This window comes from Leuresthes tenuis, unplaced genomic scaffold, assembly GCF_036924035.1.
Source record: "Leuresthes tenuis unplaced genomic scaffold, fLeuTen1.0.hap1 SCAF_15, whole genome shotgun sequence".
NCBI classification, from domain to species: domain Eukaryota; kingdom Metazoa; phylum Chordata; class Actinopteri; order Atheriniformes; family Atherinopsidae; genus Leuresthes; species Leuresthes tenuis.
Genome location: NW_027325369.1, coordinates 26,044,400 through 26,060,341, shown reverse-complemented (window position 1 = coordinate 26,060,341; position 15,942 = coordinate 26,044,400). Strand labels below are relative to the sequence as shown.

Sequence of the window (15,942 nt, the reverse complement as noted above, 5' to 3'; positions counted from 1 at the left end):
GATCTTAATATGAATGCTGACTTATTTGAATATAATTTAGGAACTTCAGACTGACAACTTAATCAGCTTTTGCACCGTTTTGCCTTCAATATAATGTCTGTCTGGATGTCTCATTTTTATTGCCGCACGGGTATTTGTCAGTGTGGCAAGCTTACCCAGCATCACACAGAACTTGGCTGAATGCATTCCCAAGCTATTTTTGCAACACAAACCATAGTAAATAACATGCAGTGGTGTTGCATGAGTCCACATAAACAGTAATAGCAGGCTGTTTACTGCCAAAATTAATGATTCTTTTAAACAAATTGTGTACAGTAACAAACAGACAGTGGTGGATAATACTTGTGGACATACTTTTCTAGCCAGCAATATTTGCTTGATCCACTTTAGCTTGCTAATTAAACTAACCTTATCCCCATCAAGTGGCTGTTTTTCAAATGTATGTGTTTTCTATGTAGCGCCACAATCCCAGATTGTATTAAATCCTCCTTGGCCTTAGCTTCCATGATAGTGATTCCATCTTACTTAAGGCTGGGTTAACAGCCCATTTGATCCAATCTTTACACTCAATGCAAATGTATTTGCTTTTTGGAGAGACTAAAACAAGGCAGTCCCAAGTGTGCCATTTCAGGAAGTGAATAAAGCCAAAGCTTGGCAGGCCTCTTGTGCTAAGTTACTGCAGCTAAGACAGGCTTTCACCACAGCTGTTCGGGGGAGGGGTTTAGGCTTTGTGAACTACTAGATTTTAATACCTCCATACATTTGATGTAGAATTTTGAACCTGGCATGTGAAGCATTCTAGCTACATGTGTATGATGACTTAACATTTTATCAAATAAGATGCTAATAACTTTGTTCCACAGAGAAAACTCACACCTTCTTTGAACTATTTTCAGGTTTGGCATAGTAAACTTTCTAAGTCATCTGTGCCGCTTACACTCTGAAGTCCTGTTTCTGAGATGTTTGCCCAATTGCTTTGGGGCTTGTAAGGATAATCACCATGGACATAATTACAGAACATTAAAACAAACATTGCGAAAGCCAAAAAAACAGAGCGGAGCGGACTGGCACTAACATCATCTCACAGCTACAAGCTACAGTGATGGCAACCTGCTGGCCTGTTTGCATCTTGAACTACAAACCGTTGGGATATAAAAAGATAAAAAATAAACAGAGACTGAGCATTTCTTCAAAGGAAGTAGCATGTACAAATACCAGCCAACACAGCTACTAACAAAGAGGATATCATGATTTTAGTTATGAGGTGATATTTGTAAATAAAACTAATTTTTTGCCTTGTAAATGATGTATGAACCAAGACATTTTACTAAAAATCATGTTAACATCTTTATTGAGCTTGTGCCTCATAACCCACTGCTTACTTACCACCAGCATAACCTGTTTATGATGCCTAAGTGACTTACATACAGCTCTGGTCCACACTAAAGCATGTTTCATTTGTTCTTTTAATGCCATTCATTTTGTGTACATTGGCCAAATCAGGGCTAAAAGTGGCTCTCCTTCCATTTGTGTGTCTTGTGTAGTATTAGCTGGTCATTTTACTACAGCTTATAATCAAATAACTGTATGGGTTTTATTGTTAATGTCATAACAGCATTTGGAACAGTTTTTTGTTGTAGATCTTTTGGTACTGTAGAAGGCAGTAATTTGACACAGGGCATTTCTTTAAGTCCACGTTGTACTATATATAAATTGTGCATGGATAAGTTGTAGATGCAACCTGTTTTTTTGATTGGCCAAATATTTTCTAGCCCCCCGCTACCAGCCTGAACCTGAGGTAGTGTCTATACCTGTGGAGCCAGCTGGAGAGTTTGAAACAATACAATCACCTGGTTACACAAGAGACCAGCGAGGAAAGAGATCACTACCACAAGACAATACAGGAAGACTAGCATCATAGCTGCAAAGCGGAGCTCTCAGAAAGAGTACTATTGAAATAAATTTCAAAATAATTTCAGAGTGGATGAAGTGATACTCAAAACTAATACTTATATGGGTTTGATACCCCTGGCTATATTGAACATATATTTTTTTGACATGAAAAAGTTTAGCAAGATGAATAGAAACCGTTATGTTACAAACCTGTGTGCTTGCTAAGTGTTTCCCTTCAGTGTCTGCTTGTAATATAACTGCAAGTGTGTATCAGGCTCCAGTGAGTAAAGCACTAATCATGCAAAAACCAACAGAAGGTTTGTGTAAACTAGTACAATGTGTCCTTTTAAGCACTAACAAAGTACCCAGGTTAAATTGGTTAAATTTTAAATTGTAAAGCAATTTTTTCTCTTTGTTGGTTAAAAGCAAACAATTTTATCCCCAAAGACTTCTTTATTGTGATGTTTTGTGCTGCCTGTAAACCAAATGATAATCGTACCTATTGTAACACACCAAATTTATTTTTTCTCTTGTTTTGTTGCCAAAAGTGGAATTGCATGATTGTGCTGTATATTTACTGAAGTCAGAATATAGTTGTTGTTTTCTATCAATGCAGTTTGGATTTGGTTGCAAGACTATGGACATAGGATTGCTTTTGTCATGTTTTAACTGCACATTTTGTGAATTCCCCACAGCCTTATTTTCTTATTTATTTCTGAAACGGAAGAGGCATTTTTCAATAAAACTACTGAAAATGTAGCACGTCTTGAATTTCAAATCACTTCTGTCTCTGACTGATCAACTAAACTGCTATCTGTATAGTACCTTGTGTATCAAGCCAAAGTTCTGGTAGCAAAACCATCAAAATGTTAGATCTGCAGCAAACATCAATTCTAAATTCCTACAGACAAGCTTATTTCATCATGACCAACATAGCCTATGCTTCTCATCATTAGGTATTGAAAGATATGCTTTGAAGTTAAAACATTTATCTATGTTGACAGCTAAAGGCATTTTGAACTGCCTAGAAAGTTAGTTAATGTTGGGGCATAAAGAAGAGAAAAGGGAGGAGTTTGAAAGCAACTTCTCCAACATGTGAACTGCTGCACTCTGCAAGTGGTTGCATGTAAAGGTTTACATGCAACCACTTGGCTTTCATCCTATCAGGTTATAATGCTTATGTTCAGAGGAATGCTTATTATCCCAGAGAAACAACGCAAATGTATTCTGGCCAGCACCATTGTTGCAGAAAGATTTCCACCCATTGAGCATGTCTAATGGTGAAATAAGAGCCATATGAGGTCATGAACAACGGTTTATTGTGATAAAGGCAAAGCTTATTTGAGAAGTTTTGTGAAAATGCCAGAGATAATGGCTAGTGGTGAGCTATCAAGGTCAAAATCACTCCAACAAGAAGGCTTGGAGAAACTTCTCCCAGACAACCTCTTTTATCTTTTAACCTTTTTTCTTTATATGCAGGTGCAAATTACGAAGCACTCTGTAAAACAACTCAAGAGTTTTACTTATATGTCACTGGAGTATGATAAAAGTAGAGTTGTGCATAAGCATCTGCTGTGTGTAAATCATAAAGTAAGCGGGGCTATTATGGAAAAGCCCTTCACATGCACAACAGTGCTTACATGGGAAGTTAATTGTAATATGTAGAGGGAGATAACAAAACTCTGTGCTCTTAGTGCACACTTTATAGTTTTTCTGTTTTATCGTTTTTTTTTTCCGTAATAGCTTTCCGTCTTTGCACAGCACTCTTTAGTGAGACATATTGGCCTTGTTGAAGCATGTTCACCTGTTTTAAGGCATACGCTGTTCATGACTCAACAACAGGCATTGATTTTTGCCATAATGTCACGCCATGAAATTACCCAAGACTTTGCTGAGGTCCATAAGTGCCCCCTTTTCTCCCCCCTACAACCATTTTCAACCATTTTCTCCTCCAATGTGTAGAAAACTATACAAAATAATGCTGGACATCATCCTTACTGTATCCCTGTCTGGTTTCTATCCACTAATTTCTTTGAGTTTGTTTACAATCTGGCATGCTTCTGTGTTCACTTTGTGGTAAAAGTTTTTAGGGAGCTGCTTCAGGGTCTGAAATTGTTAAAAATTAAGGTAATTCTGGTTTATCTTCTATAGTTACATAACAAAACAGCAGACGTAGTCTTTTCAGCAACAGTCAGTGAACTATTTTTGATCTTTTGAAGCACTTACTTACAAATTTTAAAAAAAGATTATTGAAAACTAGCATCTATGTAAATATACATGTCTCTTTTGAGCTGAGAGTTTGATAAGAAGACAAATACCACTCTCACATTGGTCTGTAATGTTTGAAATAAAAGCTCCAAAAATCCTGTTATCTCAGAGTCAGTGTTTGACCAAAACCACCAAAGAGGTCATTATTATTTTCAAGAACCTAAAAATAGAATAAAATGATAACCACCTGCTGTGTTTAGTTTCTTAGTTGTTTTAAATCCTTGCTCATACTTAAGGAAATACATCAATGATATTTATTAAATGTATATCATATAGTGGTTAAAATTTGACCCCACACAACAGAGTAATTCACGTGTGTTAACAGAATTTTGAAATGATGACCATGGGAACTTAGGCTCTTGAGAATAAGGAACCTTGGTAACATAGCACTCTTAGACCACATCCAGGAGAAAAGAGATCCTGGAAACTTGGGATCACATGAACACAGGACCATGGGAATTTAGGACACTCGGAACATGGAACTCTTAATATAGGACTTTGGGAACATATGTCTCTGAGAAAATTGGACACTTAGAACTTAGGACCTTATATAGGCCTCTTGAACTTAAGACATAGGAACATAGGATTCTTGGAGCTTAGGTTCAAAAGTACACAGTGTCCATAGAACACAGGACCCTGGAGACATTGTACTCTTGGAAGTTTGGATCCTGGGACATAGCACCCTGGGAATACAAGACTCTTGGAGCTTAGAAACCTAAGAACCTTGAGAATATTGGACTGTAGGAACATTTGAGTCTTGGAACTAAGGATCCGGGAAACATGAGAGTCTTCGAAGTCTGACAACTTAGGACTTTGGGAATATAGATCTTGAGAATACAGGACTTCTCAAGCATAGATCAGTGTGACTATGGGACTTTTTGGACTTAGGACCTTCAAAACATAGCACCACAGGAGTGTATGGCTCTTTGAAATTAGAACTTCTGGGAACTTAAGATCTAAGGAATATAGGACCCTGCGAACAGGATCCTAGTAACATTGGAGTCTTGGAACTTATAACCCTTGGAACTTAGGATCATAGGAACATAGTACCTTGAGAGGGTATTACTCTTGGATCCCTAGGACTTTTGGACTTTGGGACTATAAGACCATGAGAACACAGGACTATTGGACATAAGAGCCTTGTAACTAAGGACCCAGGTGACATTAGTGCCCGGGGCGCTATAATCCTGAGAATATAGAACTCCAGGATAAAGGACAGATCGTTAGCTTAGTTTTTCATAATGACTGAAAAACAAAAAAAATTGTTTGACATGTCCTTTTAATTTGTCGTTGGTTTGCCACACGTGAGTTTAATCAACCTTTTCATGTAGCTCTCAGTAAGAGGAGAGTGATGCTAAACTCCTACCATCTGTTCATTAAATGTTGAATAGTATGATGAGACCTATATAAGACAACGTTTTTCCTAATTTTCAAAAAAGCTTTGATGTATCATCATAGAAAGGTAGTGGCTCTCGCCTGTGCACTATGTCAGAGTGGTAGAGCAGACTCCCATCAGCTGTGAGTTACCAGTTGGCATGAAAAAAACCAGACTGAGGTTCAAAGGAAGCGAAACTTACCACAACAATTTCTGATTTACTTTAGAACCACTGATGAAAACCTTAAAGAATGTTGAGAAAATTTGGACAACCTATACTTCACGCTATTAATGGTGCATGTACTACGCAGAAAATGAGGTGAATGAGTCTGGAACTCAAGCATAACAATAAGTGACTGAATTTTAAAATAGACTTTTAGGAGCACTATGTAAGCAGGAACATAAGAATTTGTGGGATGATAGCTAAATAATGTAGATCACATGCTGTGGAGGCATGTGGAAAGTTTAAATGTTTAATGAACACACACTGGAACAGTCCAATGCAAAAATTCCCTACAGTAGGTACAGAAGTCGTTCACGAAGCAATGACTAAGTACACAGAAAACTGAAGACATGGTAGTTTAGTGCTACATAGCTGCCGTGGTAATAGCTTTAATCAGGAATGGTACAAAAGTACATTCATGAGACAAAAGGATTTTTTAATTAAAATGATAAATTCAAAAAATGCCCCGGAACTAAGAAACTAATGGCTCAATCATTTTGCCCCTGACAAAACAGTAGCTGGGGCACTATTGTATGTTTCAGATGTCTCTGAGTTTGTTGTCATTTAAGTTAGTCAGATGGTTTTGTTTATGTAATTGTTCAGTGCTCAAACTAATGACTATTTAATTCAAGAAATTGATCAGAAATTACATTATACTCTAGATCAGTTTATATAACAATGAAAAACTGGACGAAAACAGCTGTGTGAAAACAACAAGAAAGTGCCTTATAATGTAGAACCACTGGCATCATTTGCTTCTAAATTAAATAGACTGTTCCAACAACATTCACTACTCCCATGTAAGACAAACTATAATTTTTTCTTCCAAGCTATTATAATGTGATTAGCCACTCCTTTTTATTGGTGTGCTGGTGGTCCTTATTGTTTCTTTCACAGAAACGCATGGGATGTTGTCTGTAGAAACTATGTAGGAATATACACATATTTTCAAAAGAGAAAACAAACTGACAGACATATCTATCCAAGTCAAGAGTGAACTTCACACGACAGCTGAACCAAGCAAAAACATATGGATCCACTGAATAGGAGCCACTAATGCTTATTGTTGCCACTGAATATGGCATTCACTATAAGACATTGAATGGTACAAGTTTGTGTGATTTTGCCACAAATGAAGAGCTTGGAGCATGACAAGATTATCTCCTAAATCATGATTTTGCAAATGCAACTGGTTCTCAAGGTAAGTGCCTGCCTCCACTTCTTACAACAGTCTATACTGTAAGCAGATCTCTACCTTGTTCTAAGACACAAGACTTGGGTGGTCACTGTTACTTGAACTTATTCTGGGTCAGCTGATTGAAGGGATACATTATGTACATGCTGAGGTAAGAAAACTGAAATAGCACCATGTAAAAGGCTGACTAATATGAATTTTTGAAGGCCAGTAAAAATAACGAGTTCACTTTTTTTCACATTTTTCTTTGTCCCTAAATGTTTCTCACTGATTTTTATTTTAGGGTCAGTGAATAAGGAAACAGCATTTAGGCTGTATTACTCTCCAACTTTCTAATAAAGCTTAACTGAATGATTTATTGCTATGGATATTTTCATGGAATCCCCCCCCAAAAAAACCCACTAGAGTCAGATTACACTACTATCACCTTGTATAAGTTCAAATTTCTTGCTTGGCTTTAACATTGTTCAAAAAGGAACAAACATATAAGATCTACAAAGCCACATATTAGGACAGAGTGGCTTTGATTCTTGGCTTGCCAACTAAAACCCGAGGAAGGAATGAAGTAGTCTTTTTGAACTTGAAGGGGAGCTGACTCCTCAAAGGGCAAATATTCAGTCAGTCCACAGGCAGCAGGTTTCCACTGACTTAGATGCCAAAAGCAACAGTGGAGCAGTACTCCCTTTTAAGCCAACAGTTCTCCAGCTGAACTTGTAAAAAAGAAGCACTGGTCGTGAATTATGTTTCTTAAAAAAATATGTCCTCGTTTGCTCCATTACCTGTCACCAAAATGTCCCTATAAGGAACCATGCAGTGTATTTTATTGCTAAAAATCACATTCAGTTTATTCCAACAGATCCTTTTAAAACTACCTCTAGTATATCAAATTGCCAATATTTCTCTAACAGTTATTACATAACTTTCTTCACTTGCACAGCTCAGAATTATTCTGCTTGTTACAGGGTAGATTTCCATGAATATAGACTTTTATTGGGCCCTGACCTATATCGCCACCAAGATGCTCTCTGTTTAGTGGCATTTAGCCATTGGTGGAGAGCAACTTAACTCAAGTAATGCACAACTTCTGGCTATTTGTGTTTACTTCAGTATTCTCACTTTACTCCACTACATTTATTCATAGTTAAAATTCATAGTTAAACTTTAGATACAGTGCCTTCTGCTGCAAAAACTGACATATATTTTACTAAATGTAAATTTATGTAAATCTATTGTGCAGTATTGTTCTTTTCAGTGAAAGAAAAGATATTTAGCTACTTCCACACCTTGGTCCAAAGCATCTCAGTAGATAAAAGCTGCAAAGAACAAATATACAACATGTCTGTAGACTCTTGTTAGCCCATAAGACCGCATGCTGTCATTGTCTATTTTGAAAGCAGGCGAGTCTTTAAAAGTAATCCAACCTGTTCACAGCTCTGCCCTCAATTGCAGGAAGGATCCCATGCAGAGCACAGCTGTGGAGATCACTGGTTGAAGGCCAGCAAATGTTTTGATCCTTCTGCCTATCCCACAAAAAGTTGTAGCGATGTTTGCAAAATGTCTGATCTTTTTTTGCAGGGTGAGCTGTTGTGGTGTACTTAAAGAGAGATACGGGTGGTCTCACATGAGGGCTAATGAGGTGACACAAAGGACCTTTGTGAACATGAGATAGTTGTGGACAGGAAGTGTGAGATGAAAGTCAACACCTTTATATATGTTCAGTTCATCCAGGATCATAGGTGTGGATGAGCCTGTCTGTAATGTTTTGCTGCAATTACCTTTAACATGAATGAGTGAACATCCACCCATCCATCCATTTTCTAAACCCACTTAATCTGCCAGTCGGGTCGCAGGGGGGCTGGAGTCTATCCCAGCAGTCATCGGGCGAGAGGCGGGGTACACCCTGGACAGGTCTCCAGTCCATCACAGGGCCACACAGAGACAAACGAGACAAACAACCACACACACTCACACTCACTCCTCAGGACAATTTTTAGAGACACCAATGAACCTAACCTGCATGTTTTTGGATGGTGGGAGGAAGCCGGAGTACCCGGAGAGAACCCACGCATACTGAGTAAACATATTTACAAAAATGGTTTAGGCCAGTTTAAATTCTCCCAGGCAGCTGTGAAGGACTTTATTGCAATATGATGTCACAAGTTTTGATAAAATCCATCTGCTTTTATTTTTAGTTTCTTATTTCTGCCTTATTTTCCAGTGCATTCTGCCCAAGAAGCTGTAACAAGCCACATTTTGCAGATATCAAGCATCTTGAGTTGGCTCACTACTAGGTTTAGTGCGTGTCAACAAAGACATCAGACACTGAGCACAGCTGCATGTCAAAGGGATCGAGCATGAGTCAAAGACAAAGTAAAGTAAATGTATTGAGAGGATTTCATACTTTGCATCTTGTATAAAAGTTACTTGTAAATACAAAAAAAGCTTGGTGTAGAAGGAGTCAGTTTGTCATCACTATGAGAACATCAAATGCTTTTTATGAAGAGATATGCACAAACAGTCCTTTGGTGTTGGTGCTATGATGCAAGTCTTGTATGACAAGAGTAAATTCTTAGGTGACATGAATTAGTGTATTATGAACCAGGGAAGGAGGAGTCTTTTGACTTTAACCCTAAAAATCCTGATTCAACTTGTGTAAGACCATTGTCTTTTCATTAAGCTTTTATCACCTTCACCAAGGGTTTAAGTTGGCTGATATTATTTGTCTGTTTGATAAGGATTACACTGGATTACTCAAAAAGTTACATTTATTACAAGAATTATTCTATAGAGGAGATCAAATCTGTGGATATGAGTAATTTCAGAAGAAGAAAAAAAAACATTTGTTGGGAATGAATGCTTCTATAAAAAAGTATTTAGTGGAAAAAAGACATGACAGATTAATGCTAACTGCCTCCAGCAAGGTTGGTGTGATTGTGGACAGAGTGATATGATTCAAATGGTTGGTTCCAACTTCTTTTGCATTGCCTCTTAATGTAAAGCTAAGTGCAGCATCTTAATTTCTTATCACTAGTACTTTGGTGTTCTGTTATTTATTCCCATTGAATTTTTCTCATATGACACATTTTATACAAGACCTAGAAAAAAAAGTGAAGGCATCTGATGTTTTTGTTATTTCGAAGGACTAGTTTATACACTTTCAAGTAGCTGAGATCGAAACTCAAATTTTTGACATATGAAGTAACAGCCAGCTGCTGTTAGGTTTAGCTCTAGGACTGGAAATAAAAAGAAACGGCTGGCTTGACTTTTTCCAAAAGTCACAAGCTCCTCTGCCCATTGCCAATTCTAAAGTGGTAGTTTCACCAACTGAGTATTAGCTTGTCCACAGAAAATATATGACTTTAGATGATGATCTCGCTCAGTTTATCTTTTGTCGGCACTTTCTACTATTCTATTCACTCCCCTTGATATTTTATGTGCTATTTCACTCAATTTTGCACAGTAAGAAGTTACTGAAGAGGGAAAATTAAGTTCTCATCAGAGCTGACACTTCTAAGTAAACTTGTTGTCTTAGTTTGGTTGCTAATGGGACAGTGACTTTGTGAATCATTTTGTACAGCATTGGAAATCATCAGCATGTTGAGGAAAATGAGTTCAAAGTGCAAATTCATGAGTCAAATCAAACCCACCAGCTGAATGGCACTTAAGCTTTGCTGTGCTTTGTTGAGTGGCTCAGCTGATCGTGGTGGTGTAGAGTATAGTCCAGTAAAATTACCAAGAGTACAGTACATTTCCTAAAATGGTTAACTATTTGTTGAAGCCTTTCCCTGAAGTAGTCCTTAATTTAGCATGTTTTTACAATTGTGAGAACCACAAATATTTTTGTAGGGCTATAAAGTATTTGTCTCATGGGTAAAATGGAGAAGACAAAATAATCCTTTATTTCCCTGATTTGACTTTTAGCTCTTTCATAATCTGGTTACCCCTTAGATTTATCTTAAAACTGAGACCACTCATCAAATTAATTCATTAAAATGTTTCACTATTGCAAAGGAAAACCCCTAAAACATTTGTCACTGACAAATGAAAAAGGTTGATTTCAAAAGAATTAGTGTGTTGTGTGAGAACACATTACTTCATTTAGACATTTGTGTAGGCGATGGTGTAGGATGGCTGGATGTGTGACTGTGGACACTCAATGCCTTCCCAAGGGGGAGTGAGGAAAAAATGCTTACCAGGGTCAATGCAGTGCTGTGTCACCCTTTCCTTCTGGAGCAAGTTTGAGAAAATCCTCCTCAGTTTCTCCTCCAGGCAACAGCAGCTGTTGAAGTTGTGAACCCCCAACAGAGGAAGGGTCTCCATGACTCAGCTCACAGAGACATCTGTGAAACTAAATGAGAGGAGGAAAGGGCCTGTTGTTCTGGGAAGAGATTAAAAAAAAGTGTGGGAGGAAATATCCATGAGAGCAGGTTATGATGTCATTCATTCTTTTTTTTTTTTGATGAGAGGAAATCAACATAAATCTAAGAATAAATAATATTTTAATTGTGAGATAATTGTAAAAAGATGCTTGAAAATGAGAGGACCTGTTCCAGTGTTCACCATTAAGTGGTATTATATAATTATGGTGTAATTACAGAAACAGGATTGAATTCAGGGTTCCCTTGTTTTAATTTGACCACAAACAATCATGGGTTACCATCACAAACTCTTTTACTAAAAAGGGATGGAAAACAACACTGTGCACATTGTACTTGGACTGCATTTTTTCCACATTTTATTTTTCTTCATCAACCACAAAGTCATACACAGAGGAACAGATCAAAGTCAAGATGTGGTTCTGAATCTTTGTCTGACATTTACCACATTGACTGGTGAAGCCAGGGCCGACTGATTCACCTGATTCACCCTTAAATCTTACTACACTATGACCTAAAATCTCAACACTGTTTTCAGTGACATGCTATTTTTTTGAATGACTTATTTTCTTTATTCCAATGAACCGTCTATTTTTTTATTGATTTGATTATGCTTCAGTATTTTGTACGTTTTTATTGTCAACTTTGGGTACATGACTCTTACTAGATTTGAAGAAGTTTCCAACATTTGACTGTCTTCAAAAGCAGTGACCTTGAGTTTACAATTTCTCTTTTTCTATGGTAAAAACTGTTAGTGATCTGTTTGGTAGAAACAAGACTGACCAACTTTTAGAGGGCAAAATGATTTACTCAGCGGCACAGGTTCAGAAGCTCAGACATCTGGAAAGATTTTGGAAGGGACAACTGCTCCTTCTTGTTGAGATAATTTACTTGCGGTGGAGTGGTTTTGGTGGAAGGGACGCTTTCCTGAGTCACCATCCCAAGTGACTCAGGAAAGTATCAAGAATGCCAGAAAAAGCTAGGGGACATGACTAGGGAGGAGTACCCTGGGGCTTGTAAGATACTGAAGAAGCATCATGAAAATGATGGATGAAAGTTTGGTACAAGACTGAAGGTCAGGAAGTCAACAAAATAATAATGTCTCCTTTGAGTTTATAAAAACCTGGTAGACAACTGAGAAAACTATGTTTTGTCATGAGTCAATTAGTTGATGGGAAACTAAAACTGGATTCTGGTGCTGGGAGTAGAATAAGGGAGTCTCTAAATTATGAGAATTTGTCAGTCATACCTCATTTAATGTCTTCACATCTGGTTACACCATTTCAGCAGCTAACCAACCTGTGGTTGGGGAACAATTTTAGTTGTTGTTAAACAAAGATATCGTCTAAATTTAGTTGTCACTCGTTTCTTCTCAGTATGTCCAGGTTTGACATCATTGCAGGGTAAAACTGGTTTTCATTCTATCCAAAAAATTCCTATCCTCATACTGAAAGCACTGAAAGGCTTTGTCATTTCTATAAGCCCTAATTACATCCATACTGCTGCAGTCTGCAAACAGTAAGCAGACAGAGGAAAGAAACTACAGGTGCGACTGCTGTACCATGTGTCCCTCATCGGTCATTTGGAGGCATTTTACAGCTTTACACTGAAGTCATTGTCAAATGTCTTGCTGGAACATGTAAGTTTAAGGTTACAGAAGATAAAGTACATCGTATCTCGGTCCATTGACTTGGTGTTTCCATGACGACCTGTAAAACTGTCACCATGATGAAATGTGGCTACACCAGCTCTGGAAGGAGTAGATCTGTGTATCATTTTCACAGATAAAACACCAAAAATTATAACAAGATCCATTAAGCTTTTCGTCTGTTTTTCTTTTGAATTCTCCTGCTGAATGACTAATGCCTTTTTCAGACTTTAAACAAGAGAGAGGGGGGCACCTTGCTGAAGGTGTTATGAGGTCTGATGGTCTTTCTCCATGTAGGAAGGACATTCCAAGTGGATGATAGTGGTTTTATAATCCTGTACATATCAGTGATTGATTTCCCAGACAATCACCATTCACTGCTCTGCTGTTATTGAGAAACCGTATGACAACTGAAGGAGTTTTCCCTCTATCACCCCCTCTGCTCCACGCACAAAGCATATGTCCTCAACAAATAATGTGTAACAGCAGTTGGCCTTGTTTTTTCTTAAAGATGGATGTTGCTTAGTTTTAATGTGGAACAGATATACTAAATGTGTGTTTGAAGTGAATCAGTATAAATAAGTTCAAACTGAAATCTGTCATATATGCACCATTGCTGTTTGAGGGAGGCGTTCAGGGAATAGTCAGCAAACCATGGCCTACTTATAAGTTCATTCATTCAGTTTTGTTTAGCAACAAACAAGTGTGATTCATTATACTCTTTCCCTAGCAGTGTGGGAATATAAGATAAACAGCAAAACCAGACACACAGCATAATATTGTTTTGATTTATTTCAACCACAACAATTACAGCCAGATCACATTAAAACAAGAATAATCATCAATCTTTAATGGTCTATTAAGTCTTTGTGTGATTAACAAAGGTCTGTTCCTCTCATGGATTTTTAATTTGGACAATCCAGTACAGGAGGAGCACAGATGCTGATGCAGAACTGCAAATTAAGATTATGAAATCGTTTACAGGAATGTTAAACTAAAGATTAATCAGAACCAGTTTGAGAAATATTCTCTGTTGTAGTCTAATATAAAACTGACAAACATGCTATGAGAACCAAAGCTTTCAGTGCAGCCTGACTTCTAAATTTGGTGTCTTATTTCATTTTAGAAAATCACTTTTTTGTGTATGATTCTGGAAAACAAGCTGCAAAATAATCTTCTGGAAATTCATTCTGTGGTTTAAACTGATGGAGGATGCGAGCTCTGTGTAATTTTTCTTTTACAAGTTTAATAATTTTTGGCTAAATTAATCAAATTTTCAGTAAATGTTTTTGGTACTCAGCTGAATAAAATTGTCCAATCATTGTTTGAGCTTATGGTGGTTTTAGAATGAATCACGATGGGGAGGTTTTGATGTCTGATGAGGTTTGTAATTTGGGCCTCATCCTTAGCCCAAGATGTCAACAGAATGGTGATTAAGAGACTGTTTCTGCACTTATGCACTTTTGGTTTTGCCCTCAAATGGCACTCAACAAAATATTGTACTCTAAATGGAAAGACTTGGGATTTCTGCCACATGGTAGGTTGGAGTGTAGAGGCACATTACCGTTACCAGTGATCTGACAGTTTTACACTGCTTTCAAAATTAGATGAAAGCCTGAAAATTGACAAAACTATCAAATATCTCACTGAATCTGACAACTGACAATACCATCAAAAGTTTGGACACACCTGCTTTTTTAAATTAGTGGGTAGAACTTTAAGGTATTTTACATTCTTTTATCTGCATTTAAATACTGACAAAGCTCTCTTACAGCATCAGTTTATTGCGATCTGACTTTTCACAGGAAGTTTCCAAATTGTATCACATACTACACCACAGGCTATGATATGGGACACAGGGTTTCTTTTACTTTAAGATGATGGCTTTTCATCTTAAAAAGACCCACCCCCTCTGATTGTTCTGTCAAAATTCATATATCATAGCTTTGGACCAATTAAAAGCTTTTTTTGGATTTTTTTATATTTTAGAACTGTAAGGTCAAAACTTTCCTTTGCTCAACTGCATGCTGGAGACACAAGAACAATGGAGGCAATTTTCTCATCTACCAGGCTTTTTATACTAAGCTCATTCGTTTATTGCTGTCTTCTGGGCTGTCTTTATTGCCACTCAATCTGATAGGCTTGTTACACAGCTTGCCAGCTGAAAATGATCTTGACTCATTTACTTCTCCTGGTGACTTACTTTTTAAGGTGTGCATTATGCAAAATCTGGCAAAGAGACTAAAAAGTTATGTGTCCTTTCAATCTTTCTAATACCCAGTGGAAAAAAAAAACAACTTCTCCTTATTTACCGATCTTCTTCCACAGAGATTATGTTGTTTTTGTAATAGCTTGTAGCTACTCATAAAGTCCCCATTCTGATGTTTTGTTCTTGATTGCCAAACTACCCCCCCCCCCCCCCAAAAAAGAGAGAATTACCAGAAAGCATGAAACTGCATGTTTGCTTTGTTGTCAAGACCAGTTTGTCAACTCTATCCCATTTTGAATATTTTCTGAAATGCTGCAAAAACCTAAATCCATACTTTGTTTGTTAAATTGAACATTTATTGAAACATACTCTTTCTTAACTCTATTGCATCATGGGAAATAACTTCGATCTACAGTGCATAACACAGTCTGCCACTGCATCCCAAAATGTAACCTGAAACTGTATTACTTGAGAAGAAAGCCAATTATCATCTCTATGCGGAAACCCTGCCGACTTCTCAGGGAATATGCTCATCTAAGATCGATAGAAAGACACATGTTCTGTGGTCATATGAGTCCATGCTTCAAGAAAACAGACATGGAGAAAACAGACATAGGGTTCTACTTGCCAAAGAAGGTAAAGATCTTTCAGGCTGTTCAGCTGCAAAAGCCAACTTCTATGGTGGTGGTGGTGGTGGTGGGGGCAGCAGCAGTGTTTATGTTCAAATGTGTGAAGATGTCAATGATGAAGAGGTA

General features: G+C 37.4%; 1 protein-coding gene across 4 annotated transcripts in view; it reads left to right on the top strand.

Moving 5' to 3' along the window:
- col12a1a (collagen, type XII, alpha 1a) overlaps positions 1–2,652 on the top strand; it is a 50,989-nt gene extending 48,337 nt beyond the window's left edge. For 3 of the 4 annotated variants that reach the window (XM_072365553.1, XM_072365551.1, XM_072365550.1), the window contains one exon: positions 1,773–2,652. In XM_072365553.1, coding sequence (XP_072221654.1) covers positions 1,773–1,921 — 149 coding nt within the window. In that variant the 3' untranslated portion in view covers positions 1,922–2,652. Of the gene's footprint in view, positions 1–896 lie in introns of all 4 variants that reach the window. The other variant, XM_072365552.1, reaches the window with a different exon arrangement.
- Positions 2,653–15,942: the final 13,290 nt, after the last annotated feature.